Source organism: Accipiter gentilis, chromosome 7 (assembly GCF_929443795.1).
Source record: "Accipiter gentilis chromosome 7, bAccGen1.1, whole genome shotgun sequence".
Lineage (NCBI taxonomy): Eukaryota > Metazoa > Chordata > Aves > Accipitriformes > Accipitridae > Astur > Astur gentilis.
The window spans coordinates 12,167,915-12,184,496 of record NC_064886.1 but is presented as its reverse complement, the minus strand read 5'-3'; the positions used below and the strand labels follow the sequence as shown (position 1 = coordinate 12,184,496).

The 16,582-nt window shown below is 65.7% G+C and overlaps 6 protein-coding genes across 6 annotated transcripts; 4 read left to right on the top strand and 2 right to left on the bottom strand.

Moving 5' to 3' along the window:
- Positions 1 to 214: 214 nt before the first annotated feature.
- Positions 215 to 451, top strand: LOC126040460 (scale keratin-like; the record flags this gene model as incomplete). Its single annotated transcript, XM_049804872.1, has 1 exon — positions 215 to 451. A coding segment is annotated over exon 1 (237 nt), but the record flags the coding sequence as incomplete, so codon positions are not given.
- A 2,807-nt stretch (positions 452 to 3,258) lies between these two features.
- Positions 3,259 to 3,495, bottom strand: LOC126040459 (scale keratin-like; the record flags this gene model as incomplete). Its single annotated transcript, XM_049804871.1, has 1 exon — positions 3,259 to 3,495. A coding segment is annotated over exon 1 (237 nt), but the record flags the coding sequence as incomplete, so codon positions are not given.
- Positions 3,496 to 5,342: 1,847 nt separating this feature from the next.
- Positions 5,343 to 5,579, top strand: LOC126040458 (scale keratin-like; the record flags this gene model as incomplete). Its single annotated transcript, XM_049804870.1, has 1 exon — positions 5,343 to 5,579. A coding segment is annotated over exon 1 (237 nt), but the record flags the coding sequence as incomplete, so codon positions are not given.
- Positions 5,580 to 10,470: 4,891 nt separating this feature from the next.
- LOC126040457 (scale keratin-like) lies at positions 10,471 to 10,707 on the top strand (the record flags this gene model as incomplete). The annotated part of the gene is made up of 1 exon (XM_049804869.1): positions 10,471 to 10,707. A coding segment is annotated over exon 1 (237 nt), but the record flags the coding sequence as incomplete, so codon positions are not given.
- A 2,801-nt stretch (positions 10,708 to 13,508) lies between these two features.
- LOC126040456 (scale keratin-like) lies at positions 13,509 to 13,745 on the bottom strand (the record flags this gene model as incomplete). The annotated part of the gene is made up of 1 exon (XM_049804868.1): positions 13,509 to 13,745. A coding segment is annotated over exon 1 (237 nt), but the record flags the coding sequence as incomplete, so codon positions are not given.
- Positions 13,746 to 15,592: 1,847 nt separating this feature from the next.
- On the top strand, positions 15,593 to 15,829 carry LOC126040455 (scale keratin-like; the record flags this gene model as incomplete). The annotated part of the gene is made up of 1 exon (XM_049804867.1): positions 15,593 to 15,829. A coding segment is annotated over exon 1 (237 nt), but the record flags the coding sequence as incomplete, so codon positions are not given.
- Positions 15,830 to 16,582: the final 753 nt, after the last annotated feature.

The following is a 16,582-nucleotide window of genomic DNA, read 5'->3' as shown; positions in this document are numbered from 1 at the left end:
GGCGGGGCTGCTATAAAAGCTCTGCCTCTGCCAGGCTCCCCCAAGCACTGCTCTGGCCACCTTTGCCTCTGGGAACAGGGTAAGTCTGTGAGCGTTTCTCCTCCCGGCCCCCTGCTCCTGCTCCGGCCCCGGCCCCTCCGCCTCGGGCGCTCGCCTCTGCTGCTCTCTTGCAATCTCTGCCTTCCTGCAGAGCACCGTCCGATCCTGCGCAAAGATGTCTTGCTACGACCTGTGCCCACCGAAAACCGGCGTCGCCGTCCCCCAGCCCATCGCTGAGAGCTGCAACGAGCTGTGCGCCCGGCAGTGCCCCGACTCGACGGCCTTCATCCAGCCGCCCCCCGTCGTCGTCACCTTCCCCGGCCCCATCCTCAGCTCCTTCCCCCAGCAAGCCGTGGTGGGCTCCTCCGGAGCACCCGCCTTCGGGGGCAACCTGGGGCTGGGAGGCCTCTACGGCGCCGGCGCCACCCTGGGCTCGGGGGGCCTCTGCACCTTTGGCAGACCCTACGCTTCTCCCGCCTGCAGCCCTTGTGCCTTGCCCCGCTACAGCAAGAAGCTGTGGGACACCTGTGGGCCCTGCTAGACCCAGCTCAGCGCCAGGCGCTGCCCCCAGCCCAAACGCCAACACCACCACCCAAGCAGGGCTGAGCTGGCGGGCACGGGGCACTGAGGAGAGCTGAGCATCGCCAGCCCCAGCCAACGCCTGGGCAGCCGGCAGTGCCACCCACCCTCAGCCCTTCCCTGCCCTCTTCTCCTGCCCTCTGCTCTCCTCCCCTCCCCTCCCCTCTCGTCCCAGCTGTCGGGTGGGGCAGGAGGTGGACCCGAAAGGCCCTGCAAGGCTGAGGGGCCAAGTCCTCGGGATCTGGGATGCCGCGCCAGGGGGGCATCTGGAGCCAGAAGCGATGCCCTGGAGAAGATCCCTCTGCTTCCCCCAGCACGTGGCAACCGGCCTCTCCGGGTCCTGCCCACCGTCTCTCTGACAGCCTCTCCTGCTCCTCTGGGCACAATAAATGTTTCCTGCATTCAAGTCATGTCTCCCTCCCTCCATGTCCCATGTTGGGAAGACCCCGTGGGTGGGTTCCCGGCAGCTGTGGGAGGGCAAATAGTGGTCCTCGGATGCCTGGGCAAGGGGAGGGTGGGTGGTGTTGGGAGAGGGAGGATGCAGGCAGCAGGCAGGGGAGAGAGAGCCTTTTGGTGGGCCCTTGCAGGATCTGGGGAAAGGGCAGAAGGCAGGACAGGCGCTGGCAGTGCTCCCTTGCCTGGTCTTCTCAGCCCGGGAGCGGCAGCAGCTCCGCCAGGTCCCGCTGCTCCGCAGAAGCAGGGCAGCATCTCCGGGCGTCTGCACAGAGGAGGCTGGAGGAGAGGCAGTGTTAAGCCCCGTGCCTGGGACATGGCCGTCGATTGCTGGAGAGCAGCTTGTCAGGAGAGGCCCTGGGGGTGCTGGTGGACGCCACGCTGAGCATGAGCCGGCAACGTGCGTTGGGGCAAAGGCAGCCCGCGGTGTCCTGGGCTGCATGCGGAGGAGGTGGAGGGAGGGGATCCTTGGCCTCCACTCAGCACTGGCGAGGCCACCCCTGGGCTGCTGTGTCCAGTGCTGGGCTCCCCAGCACGGGAGAGATGTGGGGCTGCTGCAGAGAGTCCAGCAAAGTGCCGCACACAGCTGCCGAAGGGACGGGGAGCACGTGTCCTCTGGGGAGAGCCTCAGAGAGACGGGACAGTTCCTCTTGGTGCTGAGGAGGCTCGGGGTGGGGTGGGGGGAGTGCCTCATCAATGTGCACCCATGGCTGAAGGGAAGGCATCAAGAAGATGGAGCCAGGCTCTTTTCAGAGGTGTCCAGTGCCAGGACAAGAGACAATGGGCACCAGCTGAAAGACGGGAGGCTCCGCCTCAACATCCCAAAGCCCTTTTTCCACTGTGAGGGTGACCGAGCCCTGGCACAAGTTGGCCCGGGAGGTTGTGGAGTCTGCGTCCTTGGAGACGTGCAAAAGCCGTGTGGCCACGGCGCTGGGCAGCCGGCTCGGGGTGACCCTGCTTGAGGGGGCAGCATGACAAGATGCCCTGCAAAGGCTCCTGCCACGACAGTCAGGCTGCGTTTTCTGTGATTTGGTGTCTGCGGCAGAGAACCGAGGAGCACGGCGTGTGTTGGTCTGTGCTGGGGATGGGGGAGTGGAAGGGGAAGGGGAAGGGGAAGGAGGAGAGGGAAGGGCAGAATGGAGTGGAAGGGGAAGGGAAATAGGATGAGGAAGGGGAAGGGGGAGTAGAAAAAGAAGGGAAGAGGAAGGGAAAGGAGGAGGAGAAGAGGCAAGGGAAGGGGAGGGAGAAGCGGTAGGGAAAGAGGAAAGGGAAGGAGAAGGGGAAGGAGAAGAAGAAGGGGAAGAAGCGGAAAAAAAAGTAGCAAAAGGGTACAAAGAAGAGGAAAGGGCACTGGACGTTGTTAGGGAGGAGGAAGGGAATGGGAAGCCTCCCGTTTCCTTTTTCTCCCAGGGCCTCAAGCTGAGCCAAGGAGGCACAAAGGTGTGGAGCTGCAGCAGGAATTGCTCCTGGCTGGCTCCCATCCCCTGGGGCAGCCGTGCTCACGCGCAGGGAGGCTGGAGGCCTGCAAACACCCCAGGGCTGCATGTCGTGCAGGCAGGGGAGCCACCTGCGTTCAGGCAGGGCCCTTGGAGCTCAGCCGCGGGACCGTGTGTGGGGGGGTCTCCCAAAAGGCAGCTCAGCCAGGCTCTGCTGGGGCTGAGCCTGCCCTGGCCCGGCTGGAGGGGGACACGTGCAGGGCGAGGGAGCCCTGCAGCCCACGCTAGGCCTTGAAAGGAAAGGCAGAGAGGCAGGTGTTGGATGCAGGCTTGCTTTATTGCAGTGCAGGAAAGCACCCACGGCAGAAAGACACGCAAGGCAGAGGCAGGCAGGTTGTCACCCCGGGCTTCAAGAGAGGTGTTCCTTCAGGCTTCTCCCAGGCGGTGGCTGTTGTGGAGACAAGCGAGTGCCCTGTGGGACGATGGTGGAGTTGCACCGTGCAGCTGGGCATGGGCAGGAGCAAGGAGGAGAGGCAAGATGGAGAGAGGGGACGGAGGGGAGGAAGGAGAGGAGGTGTGAGGCTGAGGAGGCCCAGGGTCTGTGGGGGCTCTGGGGCTGGGTCTAGCAGGGCCCACAGGTGTCCCACAGCTTCTTGCTGTAGCGGGGCAAGGCACAAGGGCTGCAGGCGGGAGAAGCGTAGGGTCTGCCAAAGGTGCAGAGGCCCCCCGAGCCCAGGGTGGCGCCGGCGCCGTAGAGGCCTCCCAGCCCCAGGTTGCCCCCGAAGGCGGGTGCTCCGGAGGAGCCCACCACGGCTTGCTGGGGGAAGGAGCTGAGGATGGGGCCGGGGAAGGTGACGACGACGGGGGGCGGCTGGATGAAGGCCGTCGAGTCGGGGCACTGCCGGGCGCACAGCTCGTTGCAGCTCTCAGCGATGGGCTGGGGGACGGCGACGCCGGTTTTCGGTGGGCACAGGTCGTAGCAAGACATCTTTGTGCGAGAGAGCTGAGCCTGAAACACGCGGGACCCAAGGACAGGTGTCATGAGCGAGGAGGAGATCCCGTGGCCGAGCAGCGCCCTGTTCCCAGGGCTGCCCTGGAGCTGGAGGGGCCAGAGCCGCCACCTTGCCCGCACTGCCTGCCGCTTGCTCTTTGCCCAGCCAGCCCCCGTCAGCGCCCTGCTCTCCGCACCCCTTGCCTTGCCCTCTCTGCACACAGAGGGCACACAAGCCCTCCCCGAGAGCCTGTGCAAGGCCTGGCTCTGCGCGGCTGGGCCACGGGGCTCCTTCCTCCTCCCTCCGCCCCTCAGCCCGCCCTGGCCCTCCAAGCCTGCTGCCAGCACGCCCATGGCCAGCAGTGCTCTCCTGGCCACGGAGTCCCCACGCCAGCCCCTGTCAGAGGAGGCAGAGAGCTGCAGGCACCCACCTACCCTGTTCCTGAGCAGAGCGAGGCAGGAGCGGCGGATGGCAGCGCTTGCCGAGGGCAGCGCTTTTATGCCGGGCTGGCGAGTGCGGGGAGGAGCTGGCCGCGCTGGGGGCACGTGGCCCGCAGCGGCCGAGCCCCTGCCTCCTCCCTGCGTGGCATGGGGCTGTTTTGCTGATGCTGTTTCCTCTCCAGCCCCAACCTGCTCTATCAGCCCCTGCAATTACCCCGCTTGGATGCTTGCCAGCTGCCACCTAATGGGCCGAATGAGCCCAGCTGTCTTTTCATTATCTCGGTGTGTAAGAGGGCATGCAGCGTGACAAAGGCTGACTGCGAGCGCCCTGCGTGCCATAGCACTTGCCCAAGGGCTTGCTCTCGGGGTGGCCCCTTGCTTGCTTTGCAGAGCCACAGGGAAGACCAGGGTCCTGGTGCTGGCCAGGAAGGCGGCCTTGCGAAGGCCTCCCGCATGCCAGTGACCGCATGACGTACGCCGTGTGGCTATTATCCGCAGAGGCGCGAGGTTACGAAATGCCAAATCAAAGGCACTCCTCTCGGGCACTGCCTGCTCAGCACGATGCATCACTCAGCAGCCCAAAGGAGCCGGTCTCCATCCACCTGAAGGTGTTAGCCATCGACCTCTGCAATTCTGGGGGAGAAAAGCCCCTCGTGCTCTTCCCTGAGGTGCATGGTGCAAGGAGCACACACCCCACCTGGGCCCACATGGCACAGGCTCGTGCCAGCCCTCCCCCAGCCCCTCGCAAGTGTCCCAGGAGCCCCATTGCTGGGGGACGGTGCTGGGCCAGGGCTGCCCTTGGGGTGCTGGGGAGATGGGAACTCTGCCTGGTGGCATGACCTCAGCAGCCCCCGGCTGGCTTGGCCCCGCTGGCGCTCGCGGTGTCTCTCCTCCCAGCAGAGCCTGGCTGCGGCCACAGGGCAGACATGTCTTCCGCGGGCAGAGCACGAGGCAGGCAGCGGGGAGCTGCAGAAGCACAGCCCTCTCCTGCTGTGCGCAGACCCCAGCAGGGAGACGCCTGCTATCTTTTAGCCCTCGAACCAGAAAGGGGCGGAAAGCCTCGGAAGTGGCAGGTGCTGGCCTGGCGAGGGGATGCTGACTCAGGGAGGGGCAGGAGCTGGACAGCCCCATCATCCTTGGCAGGAGGGAGTGCCGCCTCTGCAGACTGGCCCAGGTGGTGCTGAGCAATGGCGGGGCTGCTATAAAAGCTCTGCCTCTGCCAGGCTCCCCCAAGCACTGCTCTGGCCACCTTTGCCTCTGGGAACAGGGTAAGTCTGTGAGCGTTTCTCCTCCCGGCCCCCTGCTCCTGCTCCGGCCCCGGCCCCTCCGCCTCGGGCGCTCGCCTCTGCTGCTCTCTTGCAATCTCTGCCTTCCTGCAGAGCACCGTCCGATCCTGCGCAAAGATGTCTTGCTACGACCTGTGCCCACCGAAAACCGGCGTCGCCGTCCCCCAGCCCATCGCTGAGAGCTGCAACGAGCTGTGCGCCCGGCAGTGCCCCGACTCGACGGCCTTCATCCAGCCGCCCCCCGTCGTCGTCACCTTCCCCGGCCCCATCCTCAGCTCCTTCCCCCAGCAAGCCGTGGTGGGCTCCTCCGGAGCACCCGCCTTCGGGGGCAACCTGGGGCTGGGAGGCCTCTACGGCGCCGGCGCCACCCTGGGCTCGGGGGGCCTCTGCACCTTTGGCAGACCCTACGCTTCTCCCGCCTGCAGCCCTTGTGCCTTGCCCCGCTACAGCAAGAAGCTGTGGGACACCTGTGGGCCCTGCTAGACCCAGCTCAGCGCCAGGCGCTGCCCCCAGCCCAAACGCCAACACCACCACCCAAGCAGGGCTGAGCTGGCGGGCACGGGGCACTGAGGAGAGCTGAGCATCGCCAGCCCCAGCCAACGCCTGGGCAGCCGGCAGTGCCACCCACCCTCAGCCCTTCCCTGCCCTCTTCTCCTGCCCTCTGCTCTCCTCCCCTCCCCTCCCCTCTCGTCCCAGCTGTCGGGTGGGGCAGGAGGTGGACCCGAAAGGCCCTGCAAGGCTGAGGGGCCAAGTCCTCGGGATCTGGGATGCCGCGCCAGGGGGGCATCTGGAGCCAGAAGCGATGCCCTGGAGAAGATCCCTCTGCTTCCCCCAGCACGTGGCAACCGGCCTCTCCGGGTCCTGCCCACCGTCTCTCTGACAGCCTCTCCTGCTCCTCTGGGCACAATAAATGTTTCCTGCATTCAAGTCATGTCTCCCTCCCTCCATGTCCCATGTTGGGAAGACCCCGTGGGTGGGTTCCCGGCAGCTGTGGGAGGGCAAATAGTGGTCCTCGGATGCCTGGGCAAGGGGAGGGTGGGTGGTGTTGGGAGAGGGAGGATGCAGGCAGCAGGCAGGGGAGAGAGAGCCTTTTGGTGGGCCCTTGCAGGATCTGGGGAAAGGGCAGAAGGCAGGACAGGCGCTGGCAGTGCTCCCTTGCCTGGTCTTCTCAGCCCGGGAGCGGCAGCAGCTCCGCCAGGTCCCGCTGCTCCGCAGAAGCAGGGCAGCATCTCCGGGCGTCTGCACAGAGGAGGCTGGAGGAGAGGCAGTGTTAAGCCCCGTGCCTGGGACATGGCCGTCGATTGCTGGAGAGCAGCTTGTCAGGAGAGGCCCTGGGGGTGCTGGTGGACGCCACGCTGAGCATGAGCCGGCAACGTGCGTTGGGGCAAAGGCAGCCCGCGGTGTCCTGGGCTGCATGCGGAGGAGGTGGAGGGAGGGGATCCTTGGCCTCCACTCAGCACTGGCGAGGCCACCCCTGGGCTGCTGTGTCCAGTGCTGGGCTCCCCAGCACGGGAGAGATGTGGGGCTGCTGCAGAGAGTCCAGCAAAGTGCCGCACACAGCTGCCGAAGGGACGGGGAGCACGTGTCCTCTGGGGAGAGCCTCAGAGAGACGGGACAGTTCCTCTTGGTGCTGAGGAGGCTCGGGGTGGGGTGGGGGGAGTGCCTCATCAATGTGCACCCATGGCTGAAGGGAAGGCATCAAGAAGATGGAGCCAGGCTCTTTTCAGAGGTGTCCAGTGCCAGGACAAGAGACAATGGGCACCAGCTGAAAGACGGGAGGCTCCGCCTCAACATCCCAAAGCCCTTTTTCCACTGTGAGGGTGACCGAGCCCTGGCACAAGTTGGCCCGGGAGGTTGTGGAGTCTGCGTCCTTGGAGACGTGCAAAAGCCGTGTGGCCACGGCGCTGGGCAGCCGGCTCGGGGTGACCCTGCTTGAGGGGGCAGCATGACAAGATGCCCTGCAAAGGCTCCTGCCACGACAGTCAGGCTGCGTTTTCTGTGATTTGGTGTCTGCGGCAGAGAACCGAGGAGCACGGCGTGTGTTGGTCTGTGCTGGGGATGGGGAAGTGGAAGGGGAAGGGGAAGGGGAAGGAGGAGAGGGAAGGGCAGAGTGGAGTGGAAGGGGAAGGGAAATAGGATGAGGAAGGGGAAGGGGGAGTAGAAAAAGAAGGGAAGAGGAAGGGAAAGGAGGAGGAGAAGAGGCAAGGGAAGGGGAGGGAGAAGCGGTAGGGAAAGAGGAAAGGGAAGGAGAAGGGGAAGGAGAAGAAGAAGGGGAAGAAGCGGAAAAAAAAGTAGCAAAAGGGTACAAAGAAGAGGAAAGGGCACTGGACGTTGTTAGGGAGGAGGAAGGGAATGGGAAGCCTCCCGTTTCCTTTTTCTCCCAGGGCCTCAAGCTGAGCCAAGGAGGCACAAAGGTGTGGAGCTGCGGCAGGAATTGCTCCTGGCTGGCTCCCATCCCCTGCGGCAGCCGTGCTCACGCGCAGGGAGGCTGGAGGCCTGCAAACACCCCAGGGCTGCATGTCGTGCAGGCAGGGGAGCCACCTGCGTTCAGGCAGGGCCCTTGGAGCTCAGCCGCGGGACCGTGTGTGGGGGGGTCTCCCAAAAGGCAGCTCAGCCAGGCTCTGCTGGGGCTGAGCCTGCCCTGGCCCGGCTGGAGGGGGACACGTGCAGGGCGAGGGAGCCCTGCAGCCCACGCTAGGCCTTGAAAGGAAAGGCAGAGAGGCAGGTGTTGGATGCAGGCTTGCTTTATTGCAGTGCAGGAAAGCACCCACGGCAGAAAGACACGCAAGGCAGAGGCAGGCAGGTTGTCACCCCGGGCTTCAAGAGAGGTGGTCCTTCAGGCTTCTCCCAGGCGGTGGCTGTTGTGGAGACAAGCGAGTGCCCTGTGGGACGATGGTGGAGTTGCACCGTGCAGCTGGGCATGGGCAGGAGCAAGGAGGAGAGGCAAGATGGAGAGAGGGGACGGAGGGGAGGAAGGAGAGGAGGTGTGAGGCTGAGGAGGCCCAGGGTCTGTGGGGGCTCTGGGGCTGGGTCTAGCAGGGCCCACAGGTGTCCCACAGCTTCTTGCTGTAGCGGGGCAAGGCACAAGGGCTGCAGGCGGGAGAAGCGTAGGGTCTGCCAAAGGTGCAGAGGCCCCCCGAGCCCAGGGTGGCGCCGGCGCCGTAGAGGCCTCCCAGCCCCAGGTTGCCCCCGAAGGCGGGTGCTCCGGAGGAGCCCACCACGGCTTGCTGGGGGAAGGAGCTGAGGATGGGGCCGGGGAAGGTGACGACGACGGGGGGCGGCTGGATGAAGGCCGTCGAGTCGGAGCACTGCCGGGCGCACAGCTCGTTGCAGCTCTCAGCGATGGGCTGGGGGACGGCGACGCCGGTTTTCGGTGGGCACAGGTCGTAGCAAGACATCTTTGTGCGAGAGAGCTGAGCCTGAAACACGCGGGACCCAAGGACAGGTGTCATGAGCGAGGAGGAGATCCCGTGGCCGAGCAGCGCCCTGTTCCCAGGGCTGCCCTGGAGCTGGAGGGGCCAGAGCCGCCACCTTGCCCGCACTGCCTGCCGCTTGCTCTTTGCCCAGCCAGCCCCCGTCAGCGCCCTGCTCTCCGCACCCCTTGCCTTGCCCTCTCTGCACACAGAGGGCACGCAAGCCCTCCCCGAGAGCCTGTGCAAGGCCTGGCTCTGCGCGGCTGGGCCACGGGGCTCCTTCCTCCTCCCTCCGCCCCTCAGCCCGCCCTGGCCCTCCAAGCCTGCTGCCAGCACGCCCATGGCCAGCAGTGCTCTCCTGGCCACGGAGTCCCCACGCCAGCCCCTGTCAGAGGAGGCAGAGAGCTGCAGGCACCCACCTACCCTGTTCCTGAGCAGAGCGAGGCAGGAGCGGCGGATGGCAGCGCTTGCCGAGGGCAGCGCTTTTATGCCGGGCTGGCGAGTGCGGGGAGGAGCTGGCCGCGCTGGGGGCACGTGGCCCGCAGCGGCCGAGCCCCTGCCTCCTCCCTGCGTGGCATGGGGCTGTTTTGCTGATGCTGTTTCCTCTCCAGCCCCAACCTGCTCTATCAGCCCCTGCAATTACCCCGCTTGGATGCTTGCCAGCTGCCACCTAATGGGCCGAATGAGCCCAGCTGTCTTTTCATTATCTCGGTGTGTAAGAGGGCATGCAGCGTGACAAAGGCTGACTGCGAGCGCCCTGCGTGCCATAGCACTTGCCCAAGGGCTTGCTCTCGGGGTGGCCCCTTGCTTGCTTTGCAGAGCCACAGGGAAGACCAGGGTCCTGGTGCTGGCCAGGAAGGCGGCCTTGCGAAGGCCTCCCGCATGCCAGTGACCGCATGACGTACGCCGTGTGGCTATTATCCGCAGAGGCGCGAGGTTACGAAATGCCAAATCAAAGGCACTCCTCTCGGGCACTGCCTGCTCAGCACGATGCATCACTCAGCAGCCCAAAGGAGCCGGTCTCCATCCACCTGAAGGTGTTAGCCATCGACCTCTGCAATTCTGGGGGAGAAAAGCCCCTCGTGCTCTTCCCTGAGGTGCATGGTGCAAGGAGCACACACCCCACCTGGGCCCACATGGCACAGGCTCGTGCCAGCCCTCCCCCAGCCCCTCGCAAGTGTCCCAGGAGCCCCATTGCTGGGGGACGGTGCTGGGCCAGGGCTGCCCTTGGGGTGCTGGGGAGATGGGAACTCTGCCTGGTGGCATGACCTCAGCAGCCCCCGGCTGGCTTGGCCCCGCTGGCGCTCGCGGTGTCTCTCCTCCCAGCAGAGCCTGGCTGCGGCCACAGGGCAGACATGTCTTCCGCGGGCAGAGCACGAGGCAGGCAGCGGGGAGCTGCAGAAGCACAGCCCTCTCCTGCTGTGCGCAGACCCCAGCAGGGAGACGCCTGCTATCTTTTAGCCCTCGAACCAGAAAGGGGCGGAAAGCCTCGGAAGTGGCAGGTGCTGGCCTGGCGAGGGGATGCTGACTCAGGGAGGGGCAGGAGCTGGACAGCCCCATCATCCTTGGCAGGAGGGAGTGCCGCCTCTGCAGACTGGCCCAGGTGGTGCTGAGCAATGGCGGGGCTGCTATAAAAGCTCTGCCTCTGCCAGGCTCCCCCAAGCACTGCTCTGGCCACCTTTGCCTCTGGGAACAGGGTAAGTCTGTGAGCGTTTCTCCTCCCGGCCCCCTGCTCCTGCTCCGGCCCCGGCCCCTCCGCCTCGGGCGCTCGCCTCTGCTGCTCTCTTGCAATCTCTGCCTTCCTGCAGAGCACCGTCCGATCCTGCGCAAAGATGTCTTGCTACGACCTGTGCCCACCGAAAACCGGCGTCGCCGTCCCCCAGCCCATCGCTGAGAGCTGCAACGAGCTGTGCGCCCGGCAGTGCCCCGACTCGACGGCCTTCATCCAGCCGCCCCCCGTCGTCGTCACCTTCCCCGGCCCCATCCTCAGCTCCTTCCCCCAGCAAGCCGTGGTGGGCTCCTCCGGAGCACCCGCCTTCGGGGGCAACCTGGGGCTGGGAGGCCTCTACGGCGCCGGCGCCACCCTGGGCTCGGGGGGCCTCTGCACCTTTGGCAGACCCTACGCTTCTCCCGCCTGCAGCCCTTGTGCCTTGCCCCGCTACAGCAAGAAGCTGTGGGACACCTGTGGGCCCTGCTAGACCCAGCTCAGCGCCAGGCGCTGCCCCCAGCCCAAACGCCAACACCACCACCCAAGCAGGGCTGAGCTGGCGGGCACGGGGCACTGAGGAGAGCTGAGCATCGCCAGCCCCAGCCAACGCCTGGGCAGCCGGCAGTGCCACCCACCCTCAGCCCTTCCCTGCCCTCTTCTCCTGCCCTCTGCTCTCCTCCCCTCCCCTCCCCTCTCGTCCCAGCTGTCGGGTGGGGCAGGAGGTGGACCCGAAAGGCCCTGCAAGGCTGAGGGGCCAAGTCCTCGGGATCTGGGATGCCGCGCCAGGGGGGCATCTGGAGCCAGAAGCGATGCCCTGGAGAAGATCCCTCTGCTTCCCCCAGCACGTGGCAACCGGCCTCTCCGGGTCCTGCCCACCGTCTCTCTGACAGCCTCTCCTGCTCCTCTGGGCACAATAAATGTTTCCTGCATTCAAGTCATGTCTCCCTCCCTCCATGTCCCATGTTGGGAAGACCCCGTGGGTGGGTTCCCGGCAGCTGTGGGAGGGCAAATAGTGGTCCTCGGATGCCTGGGCAAGGGGAGGGTGGGTGGTGTTGGGAGAGGGAGGATGCAGGCAGCAGGCAGGGGAGAGAGAGCCTTTTGGTGGGCCCTTGCAGGATCTGGGGAAAGGGCAGAAGGCAGGACAGGCGCTGGCAGTGCTCCCTTGCCTGGTCTTCTCAGCCCAGGAGCGGCAGCAGCTCCGCCAGGTCCCGCTGCTCCGCAGAAGCAGGGCAGCATCTCCGGGCGTCTGCACAGAGGAGGCTGGAGGAGAGGCAGTGTTAAGCCCCGTGCCTGGGACATGGCCGTCGATTGCTGGAGAGCAGCTTGTCAGGAGAGGCCCTGGGGGTGCTGGTGGACGCCACGCTGAGCATGAGCCGGCAACGTGCGTTGGGGCAAAGGCAGCCCGCGGTGTCCTGGGCTGCATGCGGAGGAGGTGGAGGGAGGGGATCCTTGGCCTCCACTCAGCACTGGCGAGGCCACCCCTGGGCTGCTGTGTCCAGTGCTGGGCTCCCCAGCACGGGAGAGATGTGGGGCTGCTGCAGAGAGTCCAGCAAAGTGCCGCACACAGCTGCCGAAGGGACGGGGAGCACGTGTCCTCTGGGGAGAGCCTCAGAGAGACGGGACAGTTCCTCCTGGTGCTGAGGAGGCTCGGGGTGGGGTGGGGGGAGTGCCTCATCAATGTGCACCCATGGCTGAAGGGAAGGCATCAAGAAGATGGAGCCAGGCTCTTTTCAGAGGTGTCCAGTGCCAGGACAAGAGACAATGGGCACCAGCTGAAAGACGGGAGGCTCCGCCTCAACATCCCAAAGCCCTTTTTCCACTGTGAGGGTGACCGAGCCCTGGCACAAGTTGGCCCGGGAGGTTGTGGAGTCTGCGTCCTTGGAGACGTGCAAAAGCCGTGTGGCCACGGCGCTGGGCAGCCGGCTCGGGGTGACCCTGCTTGAGGGGGCAGCATGACAAGATGCCCTGCAAAGGCTCCTGCCACGACAGTCAGGCTGCGTTTTCTGTGATTTGGTGTCTGCGGCAGAGAACCGAGGAGCACGGCGTGTGTTGGTCTGTGCTGGGGATGGGGAAGTGGAAGGGGAAGGGGAAGGAGGAGAGGGAAGGGCAGAGTGGAGTGGAAGGGGAAGGGAAATAGGATGAGGAAGGGGAAGGGGGAGTAGAAAAAGAAGGGAAGAGGAAGGGAAAGGAGGAGGAGAAGAGGCAAGGGAAGGGGAGGGAGAAGCGGTAGGGAAAGAGGAAAGGGAAGGAGAAGGGGAAGGAGAAGAAGAAGGGGAAGAAGCGGAAAAAAAAGTAGCAAAAGGGTACAAAGAAGAGGAAAGGGCACTGGACGTTGTTAGGGAGGAGGAAGGGAATGGGAAGCCTCCCGTTTCCTTTTTCTCCCAGGGCCTCAAGCTGAGCCAAGGAGGCACAAAGGTGTGGAGCTGCGGCAGGAATTGCTCCTGGCTGGCTCCCATCCCCTGGGGCAGCCGTGCTCACGCGTAGGGAGGCTGGAGGCCTGCAAACACCCCAGGGCTGCATGTCGTGCAGGCAGGGGAGCCACCTGCGTTCAGGCAGGGCCCTTGGAGCTCAGCCGCGGGACCGTGTGTGGGGGGGTCTCCCAAAAGGCAGCTCAGCCAGGCTCTGCTGGGGCTGAGCCTGCCCTGGCCCGGCTGGAGGGGGACACGTGCAGGGCGAGGGAGCCCTGCAGCCCACGCTAGGCCTTGAAAGGAAAGGCAGAGAGGCAGGTGTTGGATGCAGGCTTGCTTTATTGCAGTGCAGGAAAGCACCCACGGCAGAAAGACACGCAAGGCAGAGGCAGGCAGGTTGTCACCCCGGGCTTCAAGAGAGGTGTTCCTTCAGGCTTCTCCCAGGCGGTGGCTGTTGTGGAGACAAGCGAGTGCCCTGTGGGACGATGGTGGAGTTGCACCGTGCAGCTGGGCATGGGCAGGAGCAAGGAGGAGAGGCAAGATGGAGAGAGGGGACGGAGGGGAGGAAGGAGAGGAGGTGTGAGGCTGAGGAGGCCCAGGGTCTGTGGGGGCTCTGGGGCTGGGTCTAGCAGGGCCCACAGGTGTCCCACAGCTTCTTGCTGTAGCGGGGCAAGGCACAAGGGCTGCAGGCGGGAGAAGCGTAGGGTCTGCCAAAGGTGCAGAGGCCCCCCGAGCCCAGGGTGGCGCCGGCGCCGTAGAGGCCTCCCAGCCCCAGGTTGCCCCCGAAGGCGGGTGCTCCGGAGGAGCCCACCACGGCTTGCTGGGGGAAGGAGCTGAGGATGGGGCCGGGGAAGGTGACGACGACGGGGGGCGGCTGGATGAAGGCCGTCGAGTCGGGGCACTGCCGGGCGCACAGCTCGTTGCAGCTCTCAGCGATGGGCTGGGGGACGGCGACGCCGGTTTTCGGTGGGCACAGGTCGTAGCAAGACATCTTTGTGCGAGAGAGCTGAGCCTGAAACACGCGGGACCCAAGGACAGGTGTCATGAGCGAGGAGGAGATCCCGTGGCCGAGCAGCGCCCTGTTCCCAGGGCTGCCCTGGAGCTGGAGGGGCCAGAGCCGCCACCTTGCCCGCACTGCCTGCCGCTTGCTCTTTGCCCAGCCAGCCCCCGTCAGCGCCCTGCTCTCCGCACCCCTTGCCTTGCCCTCTCTGCACACAGAGGGCACGCAAGCCCTCCCCGAGAGCCTGTGCAAGGCCTGGCTCTGCGCGGCTGGGCCACGGGGCTCCTTCCTCCTCCCTCCGCCCCTCAGCCCGCCCTGGCCCTCCAAGCCTGCTGCCAGCACGCCCATGGCCAGCAGTGCTCTCCTGGCCACGGAGTCCCCACGCCAGCCCCTGTCAGAGGAGGCAGAGAGCTGCAGGCACCCACCTACCCTGTTCCTGAGCAGAGCGAGGCAGGAGCGGCGGATGGCAGCGCTTGCCGAGGGCAGCGCTTTTATGCCGGGCTGGCGAGTGCGGGGAGGAGCTGGCCGCGCTGGGGGCACGTGGCCCGCAGCGGCCGAGCCCCTGCCTCCTCCCTGCGTGGCATGGGGCTGTTTTGCTGATGCTGTTTCCTCTCCAGCCCCAACCTGCTCTATCAGCCCCTGCAATTACCCCGCTTGGATGCTTGCCAGCTGCCACCTAATGGGCCGAATGAGCCCAGCTGTCTTTTCATTATCTCGGTGTGTAAGAGGGCATGCAGCGTGACAAAGGCTGACTGCGAGCGCCCTGCGTGCCATAGCACTTGCCCAAGGGCTTGCTCTCGGGGTGGCCCCTTGCTTGCTTTGCAGAGCCACAGGGAAGACCAGGGTCCTGGTGCTGGCCAGGAAGGCGGCCTTGCGAAGGCCTCCCGCATGCCAGTGACCGCATGACGTACGCCGTGTGGCTATTATCCGCAGAGGCGCGAGGTTACGAAATGCCAAATCAAAGGCACTCCTCTCGGGCACTGCCTGCTCAGCACGATGCATCACTCAGCAGCCCAAAGGAGCCGGTCTCCATCCACCTGAAGGTGTTAGCCATCGACCTCTGCAATTCTGGGGGAGAAAAGCCCCTCGTGCTCTTCCCTGAGGTGCATGGTGCAAGGAGCACACACCCCACCTGGGCCCACATGGCACAGGCTCGTGCCAGCCCTCCCCCAGCCCCTCGCAAGTGTCCCAGGAGCCCCATTGCTGGGGGACGGTGCTGGGCCAGGGCTGCCCTTGGGGTGCTGGGGAGATGGGAACTCTGCCTGGTGGCATGACCTCAGCAGCCCCCGGCTGGCTTGGCCCCGCTGGCGCTCGCGGTGTCTCTCCTCCCAGCAGAGCCTGGCTGCGGCCACAGGGCAGACATGTCTTCCGCGGGCAGAGCACGAGGCAGGCAGCGGGGAGCTGCAGAAGCACAGCCCTCTCCTGCTGTGCGCAGACCCCAGCAGGGAGACGCCTGCTATCTTTTAGCCCTCGAACCAGAAAGGGGCGGAAAGCCTCGGAAGTGGCAGGTGCTGGCCTGGCGAGGGGATGCTGACTCAGGGAGGGGCAGGAGCTGGACAGCCCCATCATCCTTGGCAGGAGGGAGTGCCGCCTCTGCAGACTGGCCCAGGTGGTGCTGAGCAATGGCGGGGCTGCTATAAAAGCTCTGCCTCTGCCAGGCTCCCCCAAGCACTGCTCTGGCCACCTTTGCCTCTGGGAACAGGGTAAGTCTGTGAGCGTTTCTCCTCCCGGCCCCCTGCTCCTGCTCCGGCCCCGGCCCCTCCGCCTCGGGCGCTCGCCTCTGCTGCTCTCTTGCAATCTCTGCCTTCCTGCAGAGCACCGTCCGATCCTGCGCAAAGATGTCTTGCTACGACCTGTGCCCACCGAAAACCGGCGTCGCCGTCCCCCAGCCCATCGCTGAGAGCTGCAACGAGCTGTGCGCCCGGCAGTGCCCCGACTCGACGGCCTTCATCCAGCCGCCCCCCGTCGTCGTCACCTTCCCCGGCCCCATCCTCAGCTCCTTCCCCCAGCAAGCCGTGGTGGGCTCCTCCGGAGCACCCGCCTTCGGGGGCAACCTGGGGCTGGGAGGCCTCTACGGCGCCGGCGCCACCCTGGGCTCGGGGGGCCTCTGCACCTTTGGCAGACCCTACGCTTCTCCCGCCTGCAGCCCTTGTGCCTTGCCCCGCTACAGCAAGAAGCTGTGGGACACCTGTGGGCCCTGCTAGACCCAGCTCAGCGCCAGGCGCTGCCCCCAGCCCAAACGCCAACACCACCACCCAAGCAGGGCTGAGCTGGCGGGCACGGGGCACTGAGGAGAGCTGAGCATCGCCAGCCCCAGCCAACGCCTGGGCAGCCGGCAGTGCCACCCACCCTCAGCCCTTCCCTGCCCTCTTCTCCTGCCCTCTGCTCTCCTCCCCCCCCCCTCCCCTCTCGTCCCAGCTGTCGGGTGGGGCAGGAGGTGGACCCGAAAGGCCCTGCAAGGCTGAGGGGCCAAGTCCTCGGGATCTGGGATGCCGCGCCAGGGGGGCATCTGGAGCCAGAAGCGATGCCCTGGAGAAGATCCCTCTGCTTCCCCCAGCACGTGGCAACCGGCCTCTCCGGGTCCTGCCCACCGTCTCTCTGACAGCCTCTCCTGCTCCTCTGGGCACAATAAATGTTTCCTGCATTCAAGTCATGTCTCCCTCCCTCCATGTCCCATGTTGGGAAGACCCCGTGGGTGGGTTCCCGGCAGCTGTGGGAGGGCAAATAGTGGTCCTCGGATGCCTGGGCAAGGGGAGGGTGGGTGGTGTTGGGAGAGGGAGGATGCAGGCAGCAGGCAGGGGAGAGAGAGCCTTTTGGTGGGCCCTTGC